This window comes from Nerophis ophidion, linkage group LG21 (genome assembly GCF_033978795.1).
Source record: "Nerophis ophidion isolate RoL-2023_Sa linkage group LG21, RoL_Noph_v1.0, whole genome shotgun sequence".
Classification (NCBI taxonomy): domain Eukaryota; kingdom Metazoa; phylum Chordata; class Actinopteri; order Syngnathiformes; family Syngnathidae; genus Nerophis; species Nerophis ophidion.
In genome coordinates, this window is record NC_084631.1 from 44,486,060 (window position 1) to 44,509,080 (window position 23,021).

Below are 23,021 nucleotides of genomic sequence, written 5' to 3' on the forward strand. Positions count from 1 at the left end.
GGTGTCAGTAATAGTCCACAATCAAACGGACATAACATAAACCATACTTGCCATCACCACAAGGTGTCAGTAATAGTCCACAATCAAACAGGCATAACATAAACCATACTTGCCATCGCCACAAGGTGCAGTAATAGTCCACAATCAAACGGACATAACATAAACCATACTTGCCATCGCCACAAGGTGTCAGTAATAGTCCACAATCAAGCAGACATAACATAAACCATACTTGCCATCGCCACAAGGTGTCAGAAATAGTCCACAATCAAACGGACATAACATAAACCATACTTGCCATCGCCACAAGGTGTCAGTAATAGTCCACAATCAAACGGACATAACATAAACCATACTTGCCATCACCACAAGGTGTCAGTAATAGTCCACAATCAAACAGGCATAACATAAACCATACTTGCCATCGCCACAAGGTGCAGTAATAGTCCACAATCAAACGGACATAACATAAACCATACTTGCCATCGCCACAAGGTGTCAGTAATAGTCCACAATCAAGCAGACATAACATAAACCATACTTGCCATCGCCACAAGGTGTCAGAAATAGTCCACAATCAAACGGACATAACATAAACCATACTTGCCATCGCCACAAGGTGTCAGTAATAGTCCACAATCAAACGGGCATAACATAAACCATACTTGCCATCACCACAAGGTGTCAGTAATAGTCCACAATCAAACGGGCATAACATAAACCATACTTGCCATCGCCACAAGGTGTCAGTAATAGTCCACAATCAAACGGACATAACATAAACCATACTTGCCATCACCACAAGGTGTCAGTAATAGTCCACAATCAAACAGGCATAACATAAACCATACTTGCCATCGCCACAAGGTGCAGTAATAGTCCACAATCAAACGGACATAACATAAACCATACTTGCCATCGCCACAAGGTGTCAGTAATAGTCCACAATCAAGCAGACATAACATAAACCATACTTGCCATCGCCACAAGGTGTCAGAAATAGTCCACAATCAAACGGACATAACATAAACCATACTTGCCATCGCCACAAGGTGTCAGTAATAGTCCACAATCAAACGGGCATAACATAAACCATACTTGCCATCACCACAAGGTGTCAGTAATAGTCCACAATCAAACGGGCATAACATAAACCATACTTGCCATCGCCACAAGGTGTCAGTAATAGTCCACAATCAAACGGACATAACATAAACCATACTTGCCATCACCACAAGGTGTCAGTAATAGTCCACAATCAAACAGGCATAACATAAACCATACTTGCCATCGCCACAAGGTGCAGTAATAGTCCACAATCAAACGGACATAACATAAACCATACTTGCCATCGCCACAAGGTGTCAGTAATAGTCCACAATCAAGCAGACATAACATAAACCATACTTGCCATCGCCACAAGGTGTCAGAAATAGTCCACAATCAAACGGACATAACATAAACCATACTTGCCATCGCCACAAGGTGTCAGTAATAGTCCACAATCAAACAGACATAACATAAACCATACTTGCCATCACCACAAGGTGTCAGTAATAGTCCACAATCAAACAGACATAACATAAACCATACTTGCCATCACCACAAGGTGTCAGTAATAGTCCACAATCAAACGGACATAACATAAACCATACTTGCCATCACCACAAGGTGTCAGTAATAGTCCACAATCAAACAGACATAACATAAACCATACTTGCCATCGCCACAAGGTGTCAGTAATAGTCCACAATCAAACAGACATAACATAAACCATACTTGCCATCACCACAAGGTGTCAGTAATAGTCCACAATCAAACAGACATAACATAAACCATACTTGCCATCGCCACAAGGTGTCAGTAATAGTCCACAATCAAGCAGACATAACATAAACCATACTTGCCATCGCCACAAGGTGTCAGTAATAGTCCACAATCAAACAGACATAACATAAACCATACTTGCCATCGCCACAAGGTGTCAGTAATAGTCCACAATCAAACAGACATAAACATAAACCATACTTGCCATCACCACAAGGTGTCAGTAATAGTCCACAATCAAACAGACATAACATAAACCATACTTGCCATCGCCACAAGGTGTCAGTAATAGTCCACAATCAAACAGACATAACATAAACCATACTTGCCATCACCACAAGGTGTCAGTAATAGTCCACAATCAAACGGACATAACATAAACCATACTTGCCATCACCACAAGGTGTCAGTAATAGTCCACAATCAAACGGACATAACATAAACCATACTTGCCAGACCTCCCAAAGTTCTGTGCCTCTCCCAAACATTCTCCAGAATTTCTCCCAATTTCCAGCTGGACCTGAGTGAGGACAGCCTGTCCACTTTTCCTCCATATAAACAGCGTAGCAGCCATACTCGCCAACCCTCCCGATTTTTCCAGGAGACTCCCGAAAATCTCCTGGGTCAACCATTCTCCCAATTTCCACCTAGACAGCAATATTGTGGGCGTCATGTCCGCTTTTTCTCCGTACAAACAGCATGTCAGCCCGGTCACGTAACACCTGCGGCTTCTACAGACACTCATAAGTGAATGCAAGGCATACTTGGTCAACAGCCATACAGGTCACACTGAGGGTGGCCGTATAAACAACTTTAACACTGTTACAAATATGCGCCACACTGTGAACCCAAAACCAAACAAGAATTAAAACACATTTCGGGAGAACATCGACACCGTAACAAAACAGAACAAATACCCAGAACCCGTTGCAGCACTAACTCCTCCGGGACGCTACAATATACACCCTTGCTACCACCAAACCCACTTTTGGTAGCCATCCACACACTTCTGATTGAATTTTTGACCACTCCTCTGGACAAAATTGGTGCAGTTCAGCTACATTTGTTGGATTTCTGACATGGACTTGTTTCTTCAGCATTGTCCACACATTTAAATCAGGACTTTGGGAAGGCCATTCTAAAACCTTCATCGTAGCCTGATTTAGCCACTTTCAATGTCATTGTCCTGTTGAAACACCCAACTGCGCCCAAGACCCAACCTCCAGGCTCCAGAAGAATTTGGAGGTAATCCTCCTTTTTCATTGTCCATTTACTCTATATAAAGCAGCAGTTCCATTGGCAGAAAAACAGGCCCAGAGCATGATACTACCACCACCATGCTTGACGGTAGGTTTGGTGTTCCTGGGATTTTCTCCTCCAAACATATTGCTGGGTATTGTGGCCAAACAGCTCCATTTTTGTTTCTGTACAAACTGTGTGTGTCATCCAAAAGAACTTGGGTGTGTTTTGAGACTGGTCGTGCAACAATACTCAAGACCCCTTTGGATCTGAACCTTTCACCTTAAAGCCTTAAATGCCGACACATTGTCACTTTATTAGAAGTTCTGGACCAAGAAAAAAATAGGTAAACATTTTAAGGCCTTTAGGCACATTTTGGAACACCCCCTTTTAGCTCCAAAATGTGGGTAGTAAGACTTGGTTGGTAGAGTGGCCGTGCCAGCAACCTGAGGGTTCCATGTTCGATTCCATCCTAGTCACTGCCGTTGTGTCCTTGGGCAAGACACTTTACCCACCTGCTCCCAGTGCCACCCACACTGCTTTAAATGTAACTTAGATATTGGGTTTCACTATGTAAAAGCGCTTTGAGTCACTAGAGAAAAGTGCTATATAAATATAATTCACTTCACCATTTGGAGAAAAAAACTAATTACTATTTTTCTCTCCAAAATTGCAACTTTTAGTGAAGTGAATTATATTTATATAGCGCTTTTTCTCTAGTGACTCAAAGTGCTTTACATATCTAAGTTACATTTAAAGCAGTGTGGGTGGCACTGGGAGCAGGTGGGTAAAGTGTCTTGCCCAAGGACACGACGGCAGTGACTAGGATGGTGTAAGCGGGAATCGAACCTGCAACCCTCAAGTTGCTGGCACGGCCGCTCTACCAACCGAGCTATACCACCCCTTTTAAAAATATTTCATACACAAAAATGCCAAAACAACACTTAATGGGAGACATGTTGCTTTTAAACTGTCAACATATTCTGCCACATCAGAGCAAAATGCAATAATCGACCCCAAAAGGGACAAGCGGTAGGAAATGGATGGACTTTAAAAACATTTGGCTTTAAGCAGACAGACTTGGGAGCTTTTGTCTACTTCATGCTCTCAAAATGAAGCAGACAGAGTGTGGACAGAAGAGGGAGAACAGACACATTTTGGCCTAAAAACTAACAATAAAGGTGAAGTTATAACACTGAAACTAGCTAGCTAGGTAGCTGCAGTGTTTTAGCTACTTCTAAATCACTAATCCTCGTCTCCATGGCAACAAATAAAGTAAGTTTCTTACAAGTATCATTATCACTGCAGGACGAGGAATATCTAAGCATGCTTCACTACACACTGTAGGAGGACACAATAGCTCTCAATGTAAACAAACGCCATGGGTGGATCTACACATGACATCCACTGTAATGATACCAAGTACAAGAGCGTATGTAGTCGATACTACTATGATTACATGGACATTTTTGATCGTCACAAAATCTGTTTTCCTTTAAAATGTATATTATGTCTATAAACTCAGGAAATACGTCCCTGGACACATGAGGACTTCAATTATGACCTTTGTATGATCCTGTAACTACTTGGTATCGGATTGATACCCAAATTTGTGGTATCAGCCAGAACTAATGTAAAGTATCCAAACAACAGAAGAATAAGTGATTATTACATTTTAACAGAAGTGTAGATAGAACATGTTAAAAGAGCGAATAAGCAGATATTAACAGTAAATGAACAAGTGGATTAATAATACATTTCTACAGCTTGTCCTTTATAATGTTAATAAAATAATAGGTGTATAAATGACACAATATGTTACTGCATATGTCAGCAGACTAATTAGGAGCCTTTGTTTGTTTACTTACTAATAAAAGACAAGTTGTATAATATGTTCATTATTTTATTTAAGGACTAAATTGCAATAATAAACATATGTTTCATGTACCCTAAGATTTTTTTGTCAAAATAAAGTCAATAATGACATTTTTTGCGATCCCCTTTATTTAGAAAAATACCGAAAGGTATAGAAATACCTTTTGGTATCGGGACAATCTAAGCTGTTTTGTGTCTATTTTGTGTCCTCTTCCCTTGGTGTTTTGTCAAGCTGGAGGAGGAAACACAGGCTGTGGTGTCTAAGAGGAAATGCTGATTCTTTTATATCCATCATAATGTTGACCATGTATCAGTTTTGAAGTCACATGTGCTCCAAATAAAGGTCTACGCACAAGGTCTATAGTTCTGTGACGACATCCCACCAAGAGAAAAGTTAAAGGTTGGTCTCCTGCTGGCCCCACTATGGACTGGACTCTCACACTATTATGTTAGATCCACTATGGACTGGACTCTCACTATTATGTTAGATCCACTATGGACTGGACTCTCACACTATTATGTTAGATCCACTATGGACTGGACTCTCACAATATTATGTTTGATCCACTATGGACTGGATTCTCACTATTATGTTAGATCCACTATGGACTGGACTCTCACACTATTATGTTAGATCCATTATGGACTGGACTCTCACACTATTATGTTAGATCCACTATGGACTGGACTCTCACACTATTATGTTAGATCCATTATGGACTGGACTCACACTATTATGTTAGATCCACTATGGACTGGACTCTCACTATTATGTTAGATCCACTATGGACTGGACTCTCACTATTATGTTAGATCCATTATGGACTGGACTCTCACACTATTATGTTAGATCCACTATGGACTGGACTCTCACACTATTATGTTAGATCCACTATGGACTGGACTCTCACTATTATGTTAGATCCACTATGGACTGGACTCTCACACTATTATGTTAGATCCACTATGGACTGGACTCTCACAATATTATGTTGGATCCACTATGGACTGGATTCTCACTATTATGTTAGATCCACTATGGACTGGACTCTCACACTATTATGTTAGATCCATTATGGACTGGACTCTCACACTATTATGTTAGATCCACTATGGACTGGACTCTCACACTATTATGTTAGATCCACTATGGACTGGACTCTCACTATTATGTTAGATCCACTATGGACTGGACTCTCACACTATTATGTTAGATCCACTATGGACTGGACTCTCACTATTATGTTAGATCCACTATGGACTGAACTCTCTCACTATTATGTTAGATCCACTATGGACTGGACTCTCACTATTATGTTGGATCCACTATGGACTGGACTCTCACTATTATGTTAGATCCACTATGGACTGGACTCTCACTATTATGTTAGATCCACTATGGACTGGACTCTCTCACTATTATGTTAGATCCACTATGGACTGGACTCTCACACTATTATGTTAGATCCACTATGGACTGGACTCTCACTATTATGTTAGATCCACTATGGACTGGACTCTCACACTATTATGTTAGATCCACTATGGACTGGACTCTCACTATTATGTTAGATCCACTATGGACTGGACTTTCACTATTATGTTAGATCCACTATGGACTGGACTTTCACTATTATGTTAGATCCACTATGGACTGGACTTTCACTATTATGTTAGATCCACTATGGACTGGACTCTCACTATTATGTTAGATCCACTATGGACTGGACTCTTACTATTATGTTAGATCCGCTATGGACTGGACTCTCTTACTTTTATGTTAGATCCACTATGGACTGGACTCTCACTATTATGTTAGATCCACTATGGACTGAACTCTCTTACTATTATGTTAGATCCACTATGGACTGGACCCTCACACTATTATGTTAGATCCACTATGGACTGGACTCTCTTACTATTATGTTTGATCCACTATGGACTGGACTCTCTTACTATTATGTTAGATCCACTATGGACTGGACTCTCACTATTATGTTAGATCCACTATGGACTGGATTCTCTCACTATTATGTTAGATCCACTATGGACTGGACTCTCTTACTATTATGTTAGATCCACTATGGACTGGACTCTCACTATTATGTTAGATCCACTATGGACTGGACCCTCACACTATTATGTTAGATCCACTATGGACTGGACTCTCACACTATTATGTTAGATCCACTATGGACTGGACTCTCTCACTATTATGTTAGATCCACTATGGACTGGACTCTCACTATTATGTTAGATCCACTATGGACTGGACTCACACTATTATGTTAGATCCACTATGGACTGGACTCTCTTACTATTATGTTAGATCCACTATGGACTGGACTCTCTTACTATTATGTTAGGTCCACTATGGACTGGACTCTCACTATTATGTTAGATCCACTATGGACTGGACTCTCACACTATTATGTTAGATCCACTATGGACTGGACTCTCACACTATTATGTTAGATCCACTATGGACTGGACTCTCTCACTATTATGTTAGATCCACTATGGACTGGACTCTCTCACTATTATGTTAGATCCACTATGGACTGGACTCTCACACTATTATGTTAGATCCACTATGGACTGGACTCTCTTACTATTATGTTAGATCCACTATGGACTGGACTCTCTTACTATTTTGTTAGATCCACTATGGACTGGACTCTCTTACTATTATGTTAGGTCCACTATGGACTGGACTCTCTTACTATTATGTTAGGTCCACTATGGACTGGACTCTCTTACTATTATGTTAGGTCCACTATGGACTGGACTCTCTTACTATTATGTTAGGTCCACTATGGACTGGACTCTCTTACTATTATGTTAGGTCCACTATGGACTGGACTCTCTTACTATTATGTTAGGTCCACTATGGACTGGACTCTCTTACTATTATGTTAGGTCCACTATGGACTGGACTCTCTTACTATTATGTTAGGTCCACTATGAACTTTTCAGGAGCACAAAACCCATGAAGAAAACTCGTTGGTGACATTTTCAGCATGTGGACCAGGACTATAAAAACAAAAGGTGTTCCTTGGACTTACAGAGGAGCTGTGGGGTAGAAGGAGGTGACGTAGGACCCCAGGACATCTTCCCCGCTGCAGTGCTGGTGAAAAGGAGAGGGCGGCTGTGTCCCAGGAGTCACATGACTGGCGGGGAGAGGAGAGAGGACATGAATGTGAGGTTTCAGGACTTGTGTGCATGGTGGACTTACCTGAGGAGTCTCTGGTCCTCCACACCTTTCAGCGTCACCCACTGCCCATAGCAACCACCCTCGCTTGCTTCCGGGCAGGTTGACAGAGGTTTCCATGGCAACGAGTCGGCGCAGGCACTTAAAGCGTCCGGGAGAGAATCCCCGCACGCCATCGGGAAGGGGACGGCGCCGTAAGCCGCCGCCACCTGCGAGCCAGCGTGTTTAGGTCACGGGGAAAACAGCGGCGGGGACAAAGGTGGGTGGAGTCTCACCTTCCTCCCCGACGTGGACAGAGAGTCAGCCAGCTGCCACATGGGGACGCCGTCCCTCCGCCTGTATGGCACGGTGAGTGCGTCCAGGGCGAGCGCCAGCACGGCACTGGAGTGGTACCAAAGCCAAGGCTGCGAGGCAGGTGCAGGGGGTTTTAGCGCGGGGGAGAGGGGGGCCAAACAAAGCGAGGCGTGGCTTACGTCATAGGTGAGGTGAGGGAAGCTGACGGGCGCCAACGCACGCAGACCCAGCCCGCCTCGCAGTGTCAGTGGGCAGTAGAAGGAGCTGTGACTGGACAGCTGCGCCGTCGCCATGGCACAGTTCAGCAGCCGATACACATCTGTGGCGGGAGTCTGCTCGGACACACACACACACACACGCACACGCACACGCACACGCACACACACACGCACACACACACGCACGCACGCACGCACGCACGCACACACACGCACGAACACACACACACACACACACAAAAAAACACACAGACGGACACACGGCCACACAGACACACACAAATACGGACAGACAGACACACACACACAGAGACACACACGCACACGCACACACACAGAGACACACACGCACACACACACACGCACGCACGCACGCACGAACGAACGCACACACACAGAGACACACACGCACACACACACACACGGACACACACACGGACACACGGCCACACACAGACACACACAAATACGGACAGACAGACACATACACACAGAGACACACGGACGGACATGGACACACACAGACGGACACACACAGACACACAGAGACACACACACACGCACACACAGAGACACACACACACAGACACACACACGCACACACAGAGACACACACACGCAGACACACACACGCACACAGACACACAAAGAGACACACACACAGAGACACACACATACAAAGACACACACACACAGACACACAAAGAGACACACACACATACACAAAGACACACACACACACACAACAGACACACACACACACACACAAAGACACACACACACACAAGTACACACACACAACAGACACACACACACACACAGCAGACACACACACAGACACACACAGTCAAAGGCCTCGCACTTTCTCTCCCGGCGGTCGACTTACCGAGTCGGGGCGAGCGACGGGCTCCATGCCGTAAGTGAGGATCCCTCGGCCGCCGTACGAGTCCTGGAGCAGTTCCGTGACCTTTGACCCCAAGCCAGCGAAGCCGTCGGCCACGTCGCAGAGGATCTGGAAGCCCTGAGGAGCCATTTGAGGAGGTGAAGGAAGGAAGGAAAGAGGAGGAAGGAAGGAAGAACTGACCTGGAAGTAGTCGCACTCTTCCACAAAGAAATGCAGTTTGTCCTCCAGCTCGTCCACAACCTTGCCCTGCAGGAGAGACTCGCCCTGGCCAAAAACCTCCAGACGCTCGGCCTCTCTGGTCAGGACAAGCATGGCTTCTTTACAATCCACCTCTCAACAAACCTCACTTTCAGACGCGAAAGGACCAACGTTTAATGCAACGTGTAATGCAACGTTTAATGTAACGTGCAATGCAACGTGTAATGCAACATTTAATGCAACGTGTAATGCAACATGTAATGCAACGTTTAATGCAACGTGTAATGCAACGTTTAATGTAACGTGCAATGCAACGTGTAATGCAACGTGTAATGCAACATGTAATGCAACATTTAATGCAACGTGTAATGCAACGTGTAATGCAACGTGTAATGCAACATTTAATGCAACGTGTAATGCAACGTGTAATGCAACATGTAATGCAACATGTAATGCAACATTTAATGCAACGTGTAATGCAACGTGTAATGCAACATGTAATGCAACATTTAATGCAACGTGTAATGCAACGTGTAATGCAACATGTAATGCAACGTGTAATGCAACGTGTAATGCAACGTTTAATGCAATGTTTAATGCAACTTGTAACGCAACGTTTAATGCAACTTGTAACGGAACGTGCAACGCAATGTGTAATGCAACGTGTAATGCAACGTGCAATGCAACGTGTAATGCAATGTGTAACGCAACGTTTAATGCAACTTGTAATGCAACATGTAATGCAGCGTGCAATGCAACGTGTAATATAACATTTAATGCAACGTGTAATGCAACGTGTAACGCAACGTTTAATGCAACTTGTAACGCAACATGTAATGCAACGTTTAATGCAACGTGTAATGCAACGTGTAATGCAACATGTAATGCAACATGTAATGCAACGTGTAATGATACGTGTAATGCGACGTGTAATGCAACATGTGATGCAACATGTAATGCAACGTGTAATGCAACATGTAATGCAACATGTAATGCAACATGTAATGCAACGTGTAATGATACGTGTAATGCAACGTGTAATGCAACATGTAATGCAACGTGTAATGTAACATGTAATGCAACGTGTAACGCAACATGCAACGCAATGTTTAGTGCAACGTGTAATGATACGTGTAATGCAACGTGTAATGCAACATGTAATGCAACGTGTAATGCAACGTGTAATGCAACGTGTAATGCAACGTGTAACGCAACATGCAACGCAATGTTTAGTGCAACGTGTAATGATACGTGTAATGCAACGTGTAATGCAACGTGTAATGCAACATGTAATGCAACGTGTAATGATACGTGTAATGCAACGTGTAATGCAACATGTAATGCAACGTGTAATGTAACATGTAATGCAACGTGTAACGCAACATGCAACGCAATGTTTAGTGCAACGTGTAATGATACGTGTAATGCAACGTGTAATGCAACATGTAATGCAACGTGTAATGTAACATGTAATGCAACGTGTAACGCAACATGCAACGCAATGTTTAGTGCAACGTGTAATGATACGTGTAATGCAACGTGTAATGCAACATGTAATGCAACGTGTAATGCAACGTGTAATGCAACGTGTAATGCAACGTGTAACGCAACATGCAACGCAATGTTTAGTGCAACGTGTAATGATACGTGTAATGCAACGTGTAATGCAACGTGTAATGCAACGTGCCCGTCTGGTCACTTCCGCAGCCCGTTTAGGCACCAAATGTGTTGCCAGGTAAGTATTTGAGCAGCAAAACATGACATGAGCCAACCTTCTTGAAGAAGACAGGCTAGTTAAGTAAGTCAAGCAAATAAGGTCAGAAGGTAAGTCAAATAATAAAGTACATATGTAAGGTAAGTACAGTAAGTTAAGCAGACAAACTAAGTCATGGAAGTACATTTAGCTAAAAAATAAAGTAAACATAGAAGGAAGTGGGAGTAAAGCAAATAAGTCATGCAAGTAAACCAAGTAAGAAAGTAAGCAAGATAAGTGGAAAATTAAATAGAAAGGTAAGTGAAGTAAGTAAAAGAATTGAAGTGAACGTAGTAATTAATGCAAGTAAACCAAAGTAAGAAAGTAAATGGCCCAGTAAAGTAAGGAATATAATATAGGTAAAGTAAATAAGTAAGGTAAGTAAAGGAACAAAGTCAAGTAAACAAACTAAGTAAACAAGTAAGGAAAGTGAAGTGAACATAAACCAAAGTAAGAAAGTAAATTAAGTAAAAACAAGTAAGTACATTTAGTAAAGTAAGTAAATAAGTAATGTAGGGAATTAAGTAAAATGAGAAAGTGATGTGAGTAAAAGTAAAAAAGGCAGTATGGTAAGTTAGTAAAATAAGTAAGGAAGTAAACTAAATAATTTATGTAAACCAAGTAAATTAAGTAACTAAGGAAAGTAAGTAAATTAAGTAACTAAGGAAAATAAGTAAATTAAATAAATTAAGTAACTAAGGAGAGCAAGTAAATTAAGTAACTAAGGAAAATAAGTAAATTAAATAATTTAAGTATATGTAAGTAAATTAAGGAAAGTAAGTAAATCAAGTAACTAAGGGAAATAAGTAAATTAAAGAAATTAAGTAAATTAAGTAACTATGGAAAGTAAGTAAATTAAGTAACTAAGGAAAATAAGTAAATTAAATAAATTAAGTAAATTAAGTAACTAAGGAAAGCAAGTAGCTTAAGTAAAAGTAAGTAATTTAAGTAACTAAGGAAAGTAAGGAAAGTAACTAAGGAAAGTAAGTACGTAAATTAAGTAACTGAGGAAAGTAAATTAAGTAACTAAGGAACGTAAGTAATCTAATTTACTAAGGAAAATAAGTAAATTTAATAAATGAAGAAAATGTAAGTAAATTAAGTAACTAAGGAAAGCAAGTAAATTAAGTAAAAGTAATTTAAGTAACTAAGGAAAGTAAGAACATTAAGTAACTAAGGAAAGTAAGAACATTTTGTAAAAGTAAGTAAATTAAGTAATTAAGTAAAGTAAGTAATTTAAGTAACTAAGGAAAGTAAATTAAGTAACTAAGAAAAGTAAGTAAATTAAGTAACTAATGAAAATAAGTAAATTAAATAAATTAAGTAAATGTAAGTAAATTAAGTCACTAAGGAAAGTAAGTAAATTAAGTAACTAAGAAAAGTAAGAAAATTTTGTAAAAGTAAGTAAATTAAGTAACTAAGTAAAGTAAGTAATTTAAGTAACTAAGGAAAGTAAATTAAGTAACTTAGAAAAGTAAGTAAATTAAGTAACTAATGAAAATAAGTAAATTAAATAAATTAAGTAAATGTAAGTAAATTAAGTAACTAAGGAAAGCAAGTAAATTAAGTAAAAGTAATTTAAGTAACTAAGGAAAGTAAGTAAATTAAGTAACTAAGGAAAGTAAGTAAATTAAGTAAAAGTAAGTAATTTAACTATCTAAGGAAAGTAAGTAAATTAAGTAACTAAGGAAAGTAAGTAAATTAAGTACAGTTAATAGTTTAAGTAACTAAGGAAAGTAAGTAAATTAAGTAACTAATGAAAGTAAGTTAATTAAGTAAAGTAAGTAGTTTAAGTAACTAAGGAAAGTAAGTAAATTACGTAATTAAGGAAAGCAAGTAAATTAGGTAACTAAAGAAAGTAAATAAATTAAGTAACTAAAGAAAGTAAATAAATTAGGTAACTAAGGAAAGTAAGTAAATTAAGTAACTAAAAAAGTAAGTAAATTAAGTAACTAAAGAAAGTAAGTACGGTAAGTATGTACTGTTAGTAAGAAAGTGAAGTAAATAAAGTGATGCAAGTAGTTAAAGCAAGTAGAGTAAAAGGAACTGCAAGTAAGTAATGCAGTAAAGTAATTAAATAAAGAAAGTAAGTGAAGTAAAATTGTAAGTATGATATACAGTATGTCTATTATGTTAGCTACCTCTCTTTGTTTATGTTTATTTTCTGTTAGATCTACTCTCTATTTATGCTGCAGCTGTTACATATACTGGAATATTGGACATGCTCAGTGTCATATGTTATATAAAATATATCAGTATATATCATATACTGTATGTAAAATATGTAAATATTACATATATTATATTTTCTATTGCTAATACGTTACATTTTTAGTCTACTTTATACCTGCATTGTCCTTTCCATCCTTTGTAAGTGAGCTACTGTGTGGAACAATTTACCTTGTGGATCATTAAAGTTTGTCCAAGTCTAAGTCTAAGTAAAGTGAGTCAATAAGTAAGTCAATTAGTAATTCAATTAGTAGGTCAATAAGTAGGTCAATAAGTCAAGTAAATTAAGTAAGAAAGAATTACAACATCCTAGAGTTTATCATCAATATTTACTTTGACAGCACCTTCGCAGTCAGTGTGTCCTACCCATCATGGTTGTACTGGTGGATGACGGAGACGGTGCGGGGGTGCAGTCAGTGTGTCCTACCCATCATGGTTGTACTGGTGGATGACGGAGACGGTGCGGGGGTGCAGTCAGTGTGTCTTACCCATCATGGTTGTACTGGTGGATGACGGAGACAGTGCGGGGGTGCAGTCAGTGTGTCCTACCCATCATGGTTGTACTGGTGGATGACGGAGACGGTGCGGGGGTGCAGTCAGTGTGTCTTACCCATCATGGTTGTACTGGTGGATGACGGAGACGGTGCGGAGGTGCAGTTAGTGTGTCTTACCCATCATGGTTGTACTGGTGGATGACGGAGACGGTGCGGGGGTGCAGTCAGTGTGTCTTACCCATCATGGTTGTACTGGTGGATGACGGAGACGGTGCGGGGGTGCAGTCAGTGTGTCTTACCCATCATGGTTGTACTGGTGGATGACGGAGACGGTGCGGGGGTGCGGTCAGTGTGTCTTACCCATCATGGTTGTACTGGTGGATGACGGAGACGGTGCGGGGGTGCAGTCAGTGTGTCTTACCCATCATGGTTGTACTGGTGGATGACGGAGACGGTGCGGGGGTGCAGTCAGTGTGTCCTACCCATCATGGTTGTACTGGTGGATGACGGAGACGGTGCGGGGGTGCAGTCAGTGTGTCCTACCCATCATGGTTGTACTGGTGGATGACGGAGACGGTGCGGGGGTGCAGTCAGTGTGTCTTACCCATCATGGTTGTACTGGTGGATGACGGAGACGGTGCGGGGGTGCAGTCAGTGTGTCTTACCCATCATGGTTGTACTGGTGGATGACGGAGACGGTGCGGGGGTGCAGTCAGTGTGTCCTACCCATCATGGTTGTACTGGTGGATGACGGAGACGGTGCGGGGGTGCAGTCAGTGTGTCTTACCCATCATGGTTGTACTGGTGGATGATGGAGACGGTGCGGGGGTGCAGTCAGTGTGTCCTACCCATCATGGTTGTACTGGTGGATGACGGAGACGGTGCGGGGGTGCAGTCAGTGTGTCTTACCCATCATGGTTGTACTGGTGGATGACGGAGACGGTGCGGGGGTGCAGTCAGTGTGTCCTACCCATCATGGTTGTACTGGTGGATGACGGAGACGGTGCGGGGGTGCAGTCAGTGTGTCTTACCCATCATGGTTGTACTGGTGGATGACGGAGACGGTGCGGGGGTGCAGTCAGTGTGTCTTACCCATCATGGTTGTACTGGTGGATGACGGAGACGGTGCGGGGGTGCAGTCAGTGTGTCTTACCCATCATGGTTGTACTGGTGGATGACGGAGACGGTGCGGGGGTGCAGTCAGTGTGTCTTACCCATCATGGTTGTACTGGTGGATGACGGAGACGGTGCGGGGGTGCAGTCAGTGTGTCTTACCCATCATGGTTGTACTGGTGGATGACGGAGACGGTGCGGGGGTGCAGTCAGTGTGTCCTACCCATCATGGTTGTACTGGTGGATGACGGAGACGGTGCGGGGGTGCAGTCAGTGTGTCCTACCCATCATGGTTGTACTGGTGGATGACGGAGACGGTGCGGGGGTGCAGTCAGTGTGTCCTACCCATCATGGTTGTACTGGTGGAAGACGGAGACGGTGCGGGGGTGCAGTCAGTGTGTCCTACCCATCATGGTTGTACTGGTGGATGACGGAGACGGTGCGGGGGTGCAGTCAGTGTGTCTTACCCATCATGGTTGTACTGGTGGATGACGGAGACGGTGCGGGGGTGCAGTCAGTGTGTCCTACCCATCATGGTTGTACTGGTGGATGACGGAGACGGTGCGGGGGTGCAGTCAGTGTGTCCTACCCATCATGGTTGTACTGGTGGATGACGGAGACGGTGCGGGGGTGCAGTCAGTGTGTCCTACCCATCATGGTTGTACTGGTGGATGACGGAGACGGTGCGGGGGTGCAGGTGAATGCGCAGGAAGTCGGACCACACCTTCACACTTCCCTCCAGCTGGTAGCTCTTCTGGATGGCGGCCAGCTGATCGTTGACCGTGTCCAGCCTCAAAGAGCCTGTGTGACGTCAGGACAACATTAAAGTGAGCACACGTGGGTACGACGTCACACCATTTTCCTCACCTTCACACGGGGACTGGCGGCTTGAAGTGAAATCCACCTCAGTCAGTATGTCCCCTCTCTAAACACCAGAACAAGTCAACCAAGTACTACTTTTTACCTGTTCCATGACCAAATACTCACGTCCAACTTGTCTAAATCTTCCAGGAAGGAGTTTTTTTCAGGGGGGCTCTGTTTGTGCGTCATCAGGCTTCCATCCCTGTCGAGGGTGCACACGTTAAAGTACACCCTTTCACTCGGGGGATGTTTTGTACAGCAGAGTGGATTATTCTGCACATTTTGACATAAATGTCAGAACAGGGTATCTGCAGGTTTCAGCAAGTCAAATTTAAGACTTTTTAAGACCTTTTTAATGCCACCTTGAATTAAATTTAAGACCGAAAAAAACAATAAAAAATCTATAAATATAAGCGATGGTTGGAGATCCCACTGTACTACAACCTCAATGACAATCAGTCAAGTTTACTTTTTTTATGTTTATTAATAAACAAACTGATAAGCACCACTCTGCCAAACAGCTTATCAAAAATCTTGAGAGATCCAGAAACTTTGACATCCAAAACAAACAAACCAACACCTACGCCAGTACAAACATAATAACCGAGGTGAGGGTAAAAATAAATGACATTTGCTCAATAATAGTGCAATAATAGTGCAAAACAGTATTATAACATCAACAACAAAACATGGACATCCAGTTGTTTCTTCTTCGTGCTGTGATTCAGTGTTTCATCGAGAATTAACACATACCGAGACCCGTTGACTTGGTCGAAGAGCAGGTTTTGGATGTGAGGTGTTAATCCGTGTCTCGTAATATATGCTGTTTTATCCTTTTCGCAGGAAAATGTATTAGCAACCTGAGAATCAGGAAACATCACACGAAAAAGATCGCCAATCCCGTCATTTGAGGTGAAGGATTGATGTTTCACCACAGTGTGCAAGATCCATAGCACCTGGGATTTGAATGTTGCTGTCCCGCCGAAGATTAGTGTCAGGTCAGTGCTGCTAGCGGCAGTTGTTGCTAGCTGGGGGGGCGCGGGCGCTGGACCCACGCAGAACTGAGAGATGTCCGATGTTTGTTTTTGGCTCTCTGCCGCGATTCTATGCTTACCGCACTGCATGTGCTATTCGACCGCTCTAATTCCCATGGTGCCAAGTTTGAAATCCCTCTTACAAAAGTATGCACCTGGCCTCCTTGGGATTGGCAACAGGCTTAAGCCATCTTTTAAACCGGCTGTCCTCCAGCCAACGCTCGCAAAAGTAGCATTTCCCCATGCTGACTGAAAGGCTGGACGCGAGGAAGAAAGGAAGGAGTCTGCGCGCGACTGACACTGAAATCACTCACTTTTACTCAAAGACGTGCCGTAACTTTTACTCCATCGACGTGCTCCGAAAAAAGAAAAAAAAAAACTGGCCCAACAATTTAAGACCATTGAGTACTGAATTTAAAACCATCTTAGGAATTTCTAATACAATTAATACTTTTTAAGGCCTTAATTTTAGATACATGAATTTAAAACTTTTTAAGGATCTGCGTATACCCTGCAGAATAATTGTATCCAAGTTTCAGCTGTCTTTGATCTTACCAGTCAAAAGGTTTGTAAAACTCCCCTGTGTCGGATAGGAAGCGGCATGAAGGTGTCGGTTTCTTTGATCTATTGTAACCCACAGGAAGATTTTGTCTTGACCCGAGATCTACAAAGCCGAGAGGAAGCAGGACCTGACCCCCCCTCCGGGCACCTTTTCTTTGAACTGTTTTGCAACCAAAGGCGACGGCTGTTTACGACCCCCCTTCCTTTGGAAACAGCTGTTGCCATGTAATCAGGTAAAATCCAAATAAAGGAGGAGGCGTGCAACCTTACCATGATTTGATTTACGTGGACCCCGATTTAAACAAGTTGAAAAACTTATTGGGGTGTTACCATTTAGTGGTCAATTGTACGAAATATGTACTGAACCAGGGGTGCCCACACTTTTTCTGCAGGCGACCTACTTTTCAATTGACCAACTCGAAGGGATCTACCTCATTTATATATATCATTTATATTTATTTATTTATGAAAGAGACATTTTTGTAAACAAGTTAAATGTGTTTAATGATAATACAAGCATGTGTAACACATATAGATGTCTTTCTTTCACGAAGACAAGAATATAAGTTGGTGTATTACCTGATTCTGATGACTTGCATTGATTGGAATCAGACAGTAATGATGATAACGCCCACATTTTCAAATGGAGGAGAAAAAAAGTTGTCCTTTCTGTACAATACCACATGAAAGTGGTTGGTTTTTGGCATTTAATTCATCCAGCTTCCATACACTTTACAAGAAAAACATTGGCGGCAAATTCCGTAGCTTGCTTGATTGACATTCACGGCACCCGAGGGTCTTGTGAGATGACGCTGGCTGCTGCCAGTTCATTATTATGAAAAAATGACAGAGGAAGGCGAGAAACACTTTTTATTTCAACAGACTTTCGAGCCGTCCCTTCCGTCAAAACTCTAAAGGCCGACTGCACATTTCCTATCTTCACAATAAAAGCCCTGCTTCATGCTGCCTGCGCTAACAAAATAAGAGTCTCGGAAAGCTGGCGTGCACAAGTGATGTGCACGCCAGCTTTCTGAGGGATCGCTTGTGCACGCCAGCTTTCCGAGACTCTGTATTTAGTTAGCGCAGGCAGCACGAAGCAGGGCTTTTATTGTGAAGATAGGAAATGTGCAGTCGGCCTTTAGAGTTTTGACGGAAGGTACGGTGCTAGAGTCTGTTGAAATAAAAAGTGTTTCTCGCCTTCCTCTCGGTCATATTTTAATAATAATGATCTTGCAGCAGCCAGCGTCATCTCACAAGACCCTCCGGTACCGTGAATGTCATTTAAGTGACGTCTTGGTGAAGATTGATGATCACTCATTTTTAGGTCTATTTTTTTTAAAAGCCTGGCTGGAGATCGACTGACACACCCCCCGCGGTCGACTGGTAGCTCGCGATCGACGTAATGGGCACCCCTGTACTGAACTGTGCAATCTACTAATAAAAGTTCCAATCAAAAATTTAAATCAATCAAATCGTCAGAACGTGGTGGAAGACTGTACAAAGAGTACAGCCCAGATGTTTCTCCTCAATGAGCTGAATTGAATTCTGCCTCTGTTTAATTCCTTGCTTCTTGTCTGTTTAATAGATGTCATCAGTGTTTGGAGCTGACAATAACAGCAAATTGTGTGTACCAGGAAATAGTGGACTTGTCTTTGCCGGCATCATACAGACTTCCCTCCTGCCGCAGAGTCACCAGACTTCCTGTGCCGGCCAAAAGATGAAGTGGGTTTAAAGCCAAAAAGGGACAGATTGTGAGCATGGAAGACATCGGTACCTTTGAGGTCCATGGCGATGAGGCGGGGGGTGTAGGTGATGTTCCCGCCCAGCGTCTGGCCTTCGCGAAACAGGACATCGCTCTGGATGTCTCCAGGGGGCATCTCTGGGTCGTAACATAGAGATGCATCCTGACAAATGTTAGAGGAATATTTGCCACCTTAGTAGAATGGAAAGCTTGGGATCGACCGGGCTGAATATCAGCGCCAAAAGTTTGGACACACATTCTCCTCATTCAGTGGCTTTTCTTTATTTTCATGACTATTTACATTGTAGAGTGTCACATCAAAACTCTGAATGAACACACGTGGAGTTATGTACTTAACAAAAAAATGTGAAATAAATGAAAGTAAGATACAATTTAATTGCAAATAATAATGTGGCTTCAACACTTTAGTCATAATTTTTGCACTTGAGAAAAATTCTCTCTGATTTTAAACTCCAGACCTCTTCTCTTTGTTGGAGATTGTCATTACTGCCACAAGTGGTGGAAGAGTGTATTACAACTGAGTACCGCTATGGCCCATATGGCCGACCGCAGCTGAGAAACAGATGTTGATTGGAGGCCATCTCTTGGTTAAGAAACACCGTCTTAAGGGGCCTGTTCATTTTTTTATGACATACAGTACAGGCCAAAAGTTTGGACGCACCTTCTAGTCATTTAATGCGTTTTCTTTATTTTCATGACTATCTACATTGTAGATTGTCACATCAAAACTCTGAATGAACACATGTGGAGCTATGTGCTTAACAAAAAAAGGTGAAATAACTGAAAATAAGATACAATATAATTGCAAATAAAAATACAGCTTCAACACTTTTAGTCATAATTTTTGCACTTGAGAAAATTCTCTCTGATTTTAAACTCCAGAGTGTATTACAACTGAGTACCGCTATGGCTCATTTGGATGACCGCAGCTGAGAAACAGATGTTGATTGGCGGCCATCTCTTAGCCCGAACAAATGGTTAAGAAACACCGTCTTAAGGGGCCTGTTCATTTTTTTGTGACATTCAGTACAGGTCAAAAGTTTGGACACACCTTCTCATTCAATGTGTTTTCTTTATTTTCATGACTATTTACATTGTAGATTGTCACATCAAAACTATGAATGAACACGGGGAGTTATCCATCCATCCATTTTCTACCGCTTATCCCCTTTTAGGGTCGCGGGGGGCGCTGGCGCCTATCTCAGCAACAATCGGGCGGTAGGCGGCGTACACCCTGGACAAGTCGCAGGGCCAACACAGATAGACAGACATTATGTACTTAATTTAAAAAAAGGGGAAATAACTAAAAACATGTTTTGTATTCAAGTTTCTTCAAAATAGCCACCCTTTGCTCTGCATACTTTTGGCATTCTTTCGATGAAAGGTGCGCTTAAATAATGAATGTAATATAAATCCTGTAAACTTTTAAAAATGTTAAAAAAAAACAACTTAAAGCTTTGTCTAGCTGTTTACTGACATATACTATTTATGTTTAAATAACTTTGACTGCAAATGACACTCGGCTCCAAATATCTGTTATTGGCCTACTTAACGACTAATAATCAGTATCGGCCTTGAAAAAAAACATTGGTCCACCTCGAGTAAGGAGTCGGTCTCTGTTTTGAGGAAAAACACCCTGTGTTTGCATCTTTGCACATACACACAGGCATATGGCATCCTAGTTTTGATGGTGAGAAGAGGTGCCAGATATGAGATGGCGCGTGTCAAAGACACATATACTAAGAAGGTTAACTTTTCGCCAAGACACTTGGATTTTCACCCGAACGCTTTCCTAGGGAGGTGTTTAGGGCACGTCCGACCGGTAGACCCAGGACACGTTGAGTAGACTATGTCTCCCAACTGGCCTGGGAACGACTCGGGATCCCCCGGTAAGAGCTGGACGGAGTGGCTGGGGGGAGAGAAGTCTGGGCTTCCCTGCTTAGGCTGCTGCCCCGCGACCCGACCTTGGATAAGCGGAAGAAGATGGATGGATGGATAGAATACAAAACATGTTTTCAGTCATTTAACTTTTTTTTTGGGGTCAAGTACATAACTCCCAGTGTTCATTCATAGTTGTGATGCCTTCAGGGGTAGGAAACCTATGGCTCGCGAGCCAGATGTGGCTCTTTTGATGACTGCACCTGGCTCTCAGATAAATCTTAGCTGACGTTGTTTAAGGCGATAAGTAATAAATAAATCCGCTGGAAATCACAGTGTTATAAATAACCCTTGATGCCATCTACGCAGTGTTGGGAGACTTTTTTGCTGTTCTTCTTCTGTTCGATGTAGCTTTCTGTGCAGAATTCCGCAAATTCTTCTTTAGCCGTCCTCAATGGCTATGAGTTGTTGTTTTTTCCCTTGGCCTCAGTCTGCACCTCCTCTCCAGGGCCCAGGCTAAGACCGATTTTTTTTATTTTGTTTTAATCTTCTATTTCCCTAAAACAGCCCACTACCTATAATATAGGTTTTTTAAACATAAGATCATTGTCTCCTAAAACGTTGTTAGTTAATGATATTATCAGAGACAACAATCTTAACGTCATCGGTCTCAGCGAAACCTGGCTTAAACCAAACGACTTTTTTGCGCTAAATGAGGCATGTCCTCCTAACTTTACACATGCGCATATGCCCGTCCGCTCAAAAGGGGTGGGGGGGTTGCACTAATATACAACGAAAACTTTAACCTTAGTCCTAACATAAATAATAAATATAAATCGTTTGAGGTGCTTACTATGAGGTCTGTCACACCGCTGCCTCTACACCTGGCTGTTATCTACCGCCCCCCAGGGCCCTATTCGGACTTTATTAATGAATTCTCAGAGTTCGTTGCTGATCTAGTGACACACGCCGATAATATAATCATAATGGGGGACTTTAATATCCATATGAATACCCCATCGGACCCACCGTGCGTAGCGCTCCAGACTGTAATTGATAGCTGTGGTCTCACACAAATAATAAATGAACCCACGCATCGCAACGGTAATACGATAGACCTAGTGCTTGTCAGGGGCATCAACGTTTCCAAAGTTACGATACTCCCGTGTACTAAAGTATTGTCTGATCATTACCTTATAAAATTCGAGGTTCAGACGCATGTTCGTCAAACTAATAATAATAATAACTGCTATAGCAGCCGCAACATTAATACAGCCACAACGACAACTCTTGCTGACCTACTGCCTTCGGTAATGGCACCATTCCCAAAGTATGTGGGCTCTATTGATAACCTCACTAACAACTTTAACGACGCCCTGCGCGAAACCATTGATAACATAGCACCGCTAAAGTTAAAAAAGGCTCCAAAAAAGCGCACCCCGTGGTTTACAGAAGACACTAGAGCTCAGAAATTATTATGTAGAAAGCTGGAACGCAAATGGCGCACGACTAAACTTGAGGTGCACCATCAAGTATGGAGTGATGGTTTAATAACTTATAAACGCATGCT

The 23,021-nt window shown here is 42.2% G+C and overlaps 1 protein-coding gene across 1 annotated transcript in view; it reads right to left on the reverse strand.

The window, feature by feature from the left end:
• Positions 1-23,021, reverse strand: part of msto1 (misato mitochondrial distribution and morphology regulator 1) — a 28,274-nt gene that overhangs the window by 1,904 nt on the left and 3,349 nt on the right. Inside the window, exons 2-12 of the mRNA XM_061882726.1 lie at positions 19,586-19,715; positions 19,443-19,512; positions 16,343-16,418; positions 16,223-16,280; positions 16,006-16,156; positions 9,749-9,863; positions 9,551-9,685; positions 8,626-8,778; positions 8,428-8,556; positions 8,177-8,361; positions 8,007-8,111 (exon numbers count right to left, since the gene is read on the reverse strand). Of these exons, the coding sequence (XP_061738710.1) occupies positions 8,007-8,111; positions 8,177-8,361; positions 8,428-8,556; positions 8,626-8,778; positions 9,551-9,685; positions 9,749-9,863; positions 16,006-16,156; positions 16,223-16,280; positions 16,343-16,418; positions 19,443-19,512; positions 19,586-19,715 (1,307 nt within the window). The remainder of the gene's footprint in view (positions 1-8,006; positions 8,112-8,176; positions 8,362-8,427; positions 8,557-8,625; positions 8,779-9,550; positions 9,686-9,748; positions 9,864-16,005; positions 16,157-16,222; positions 16,281-16,342; positions 16,419-19,442; positions 19,513-19,585; positions 19,716-23,021) is intronic.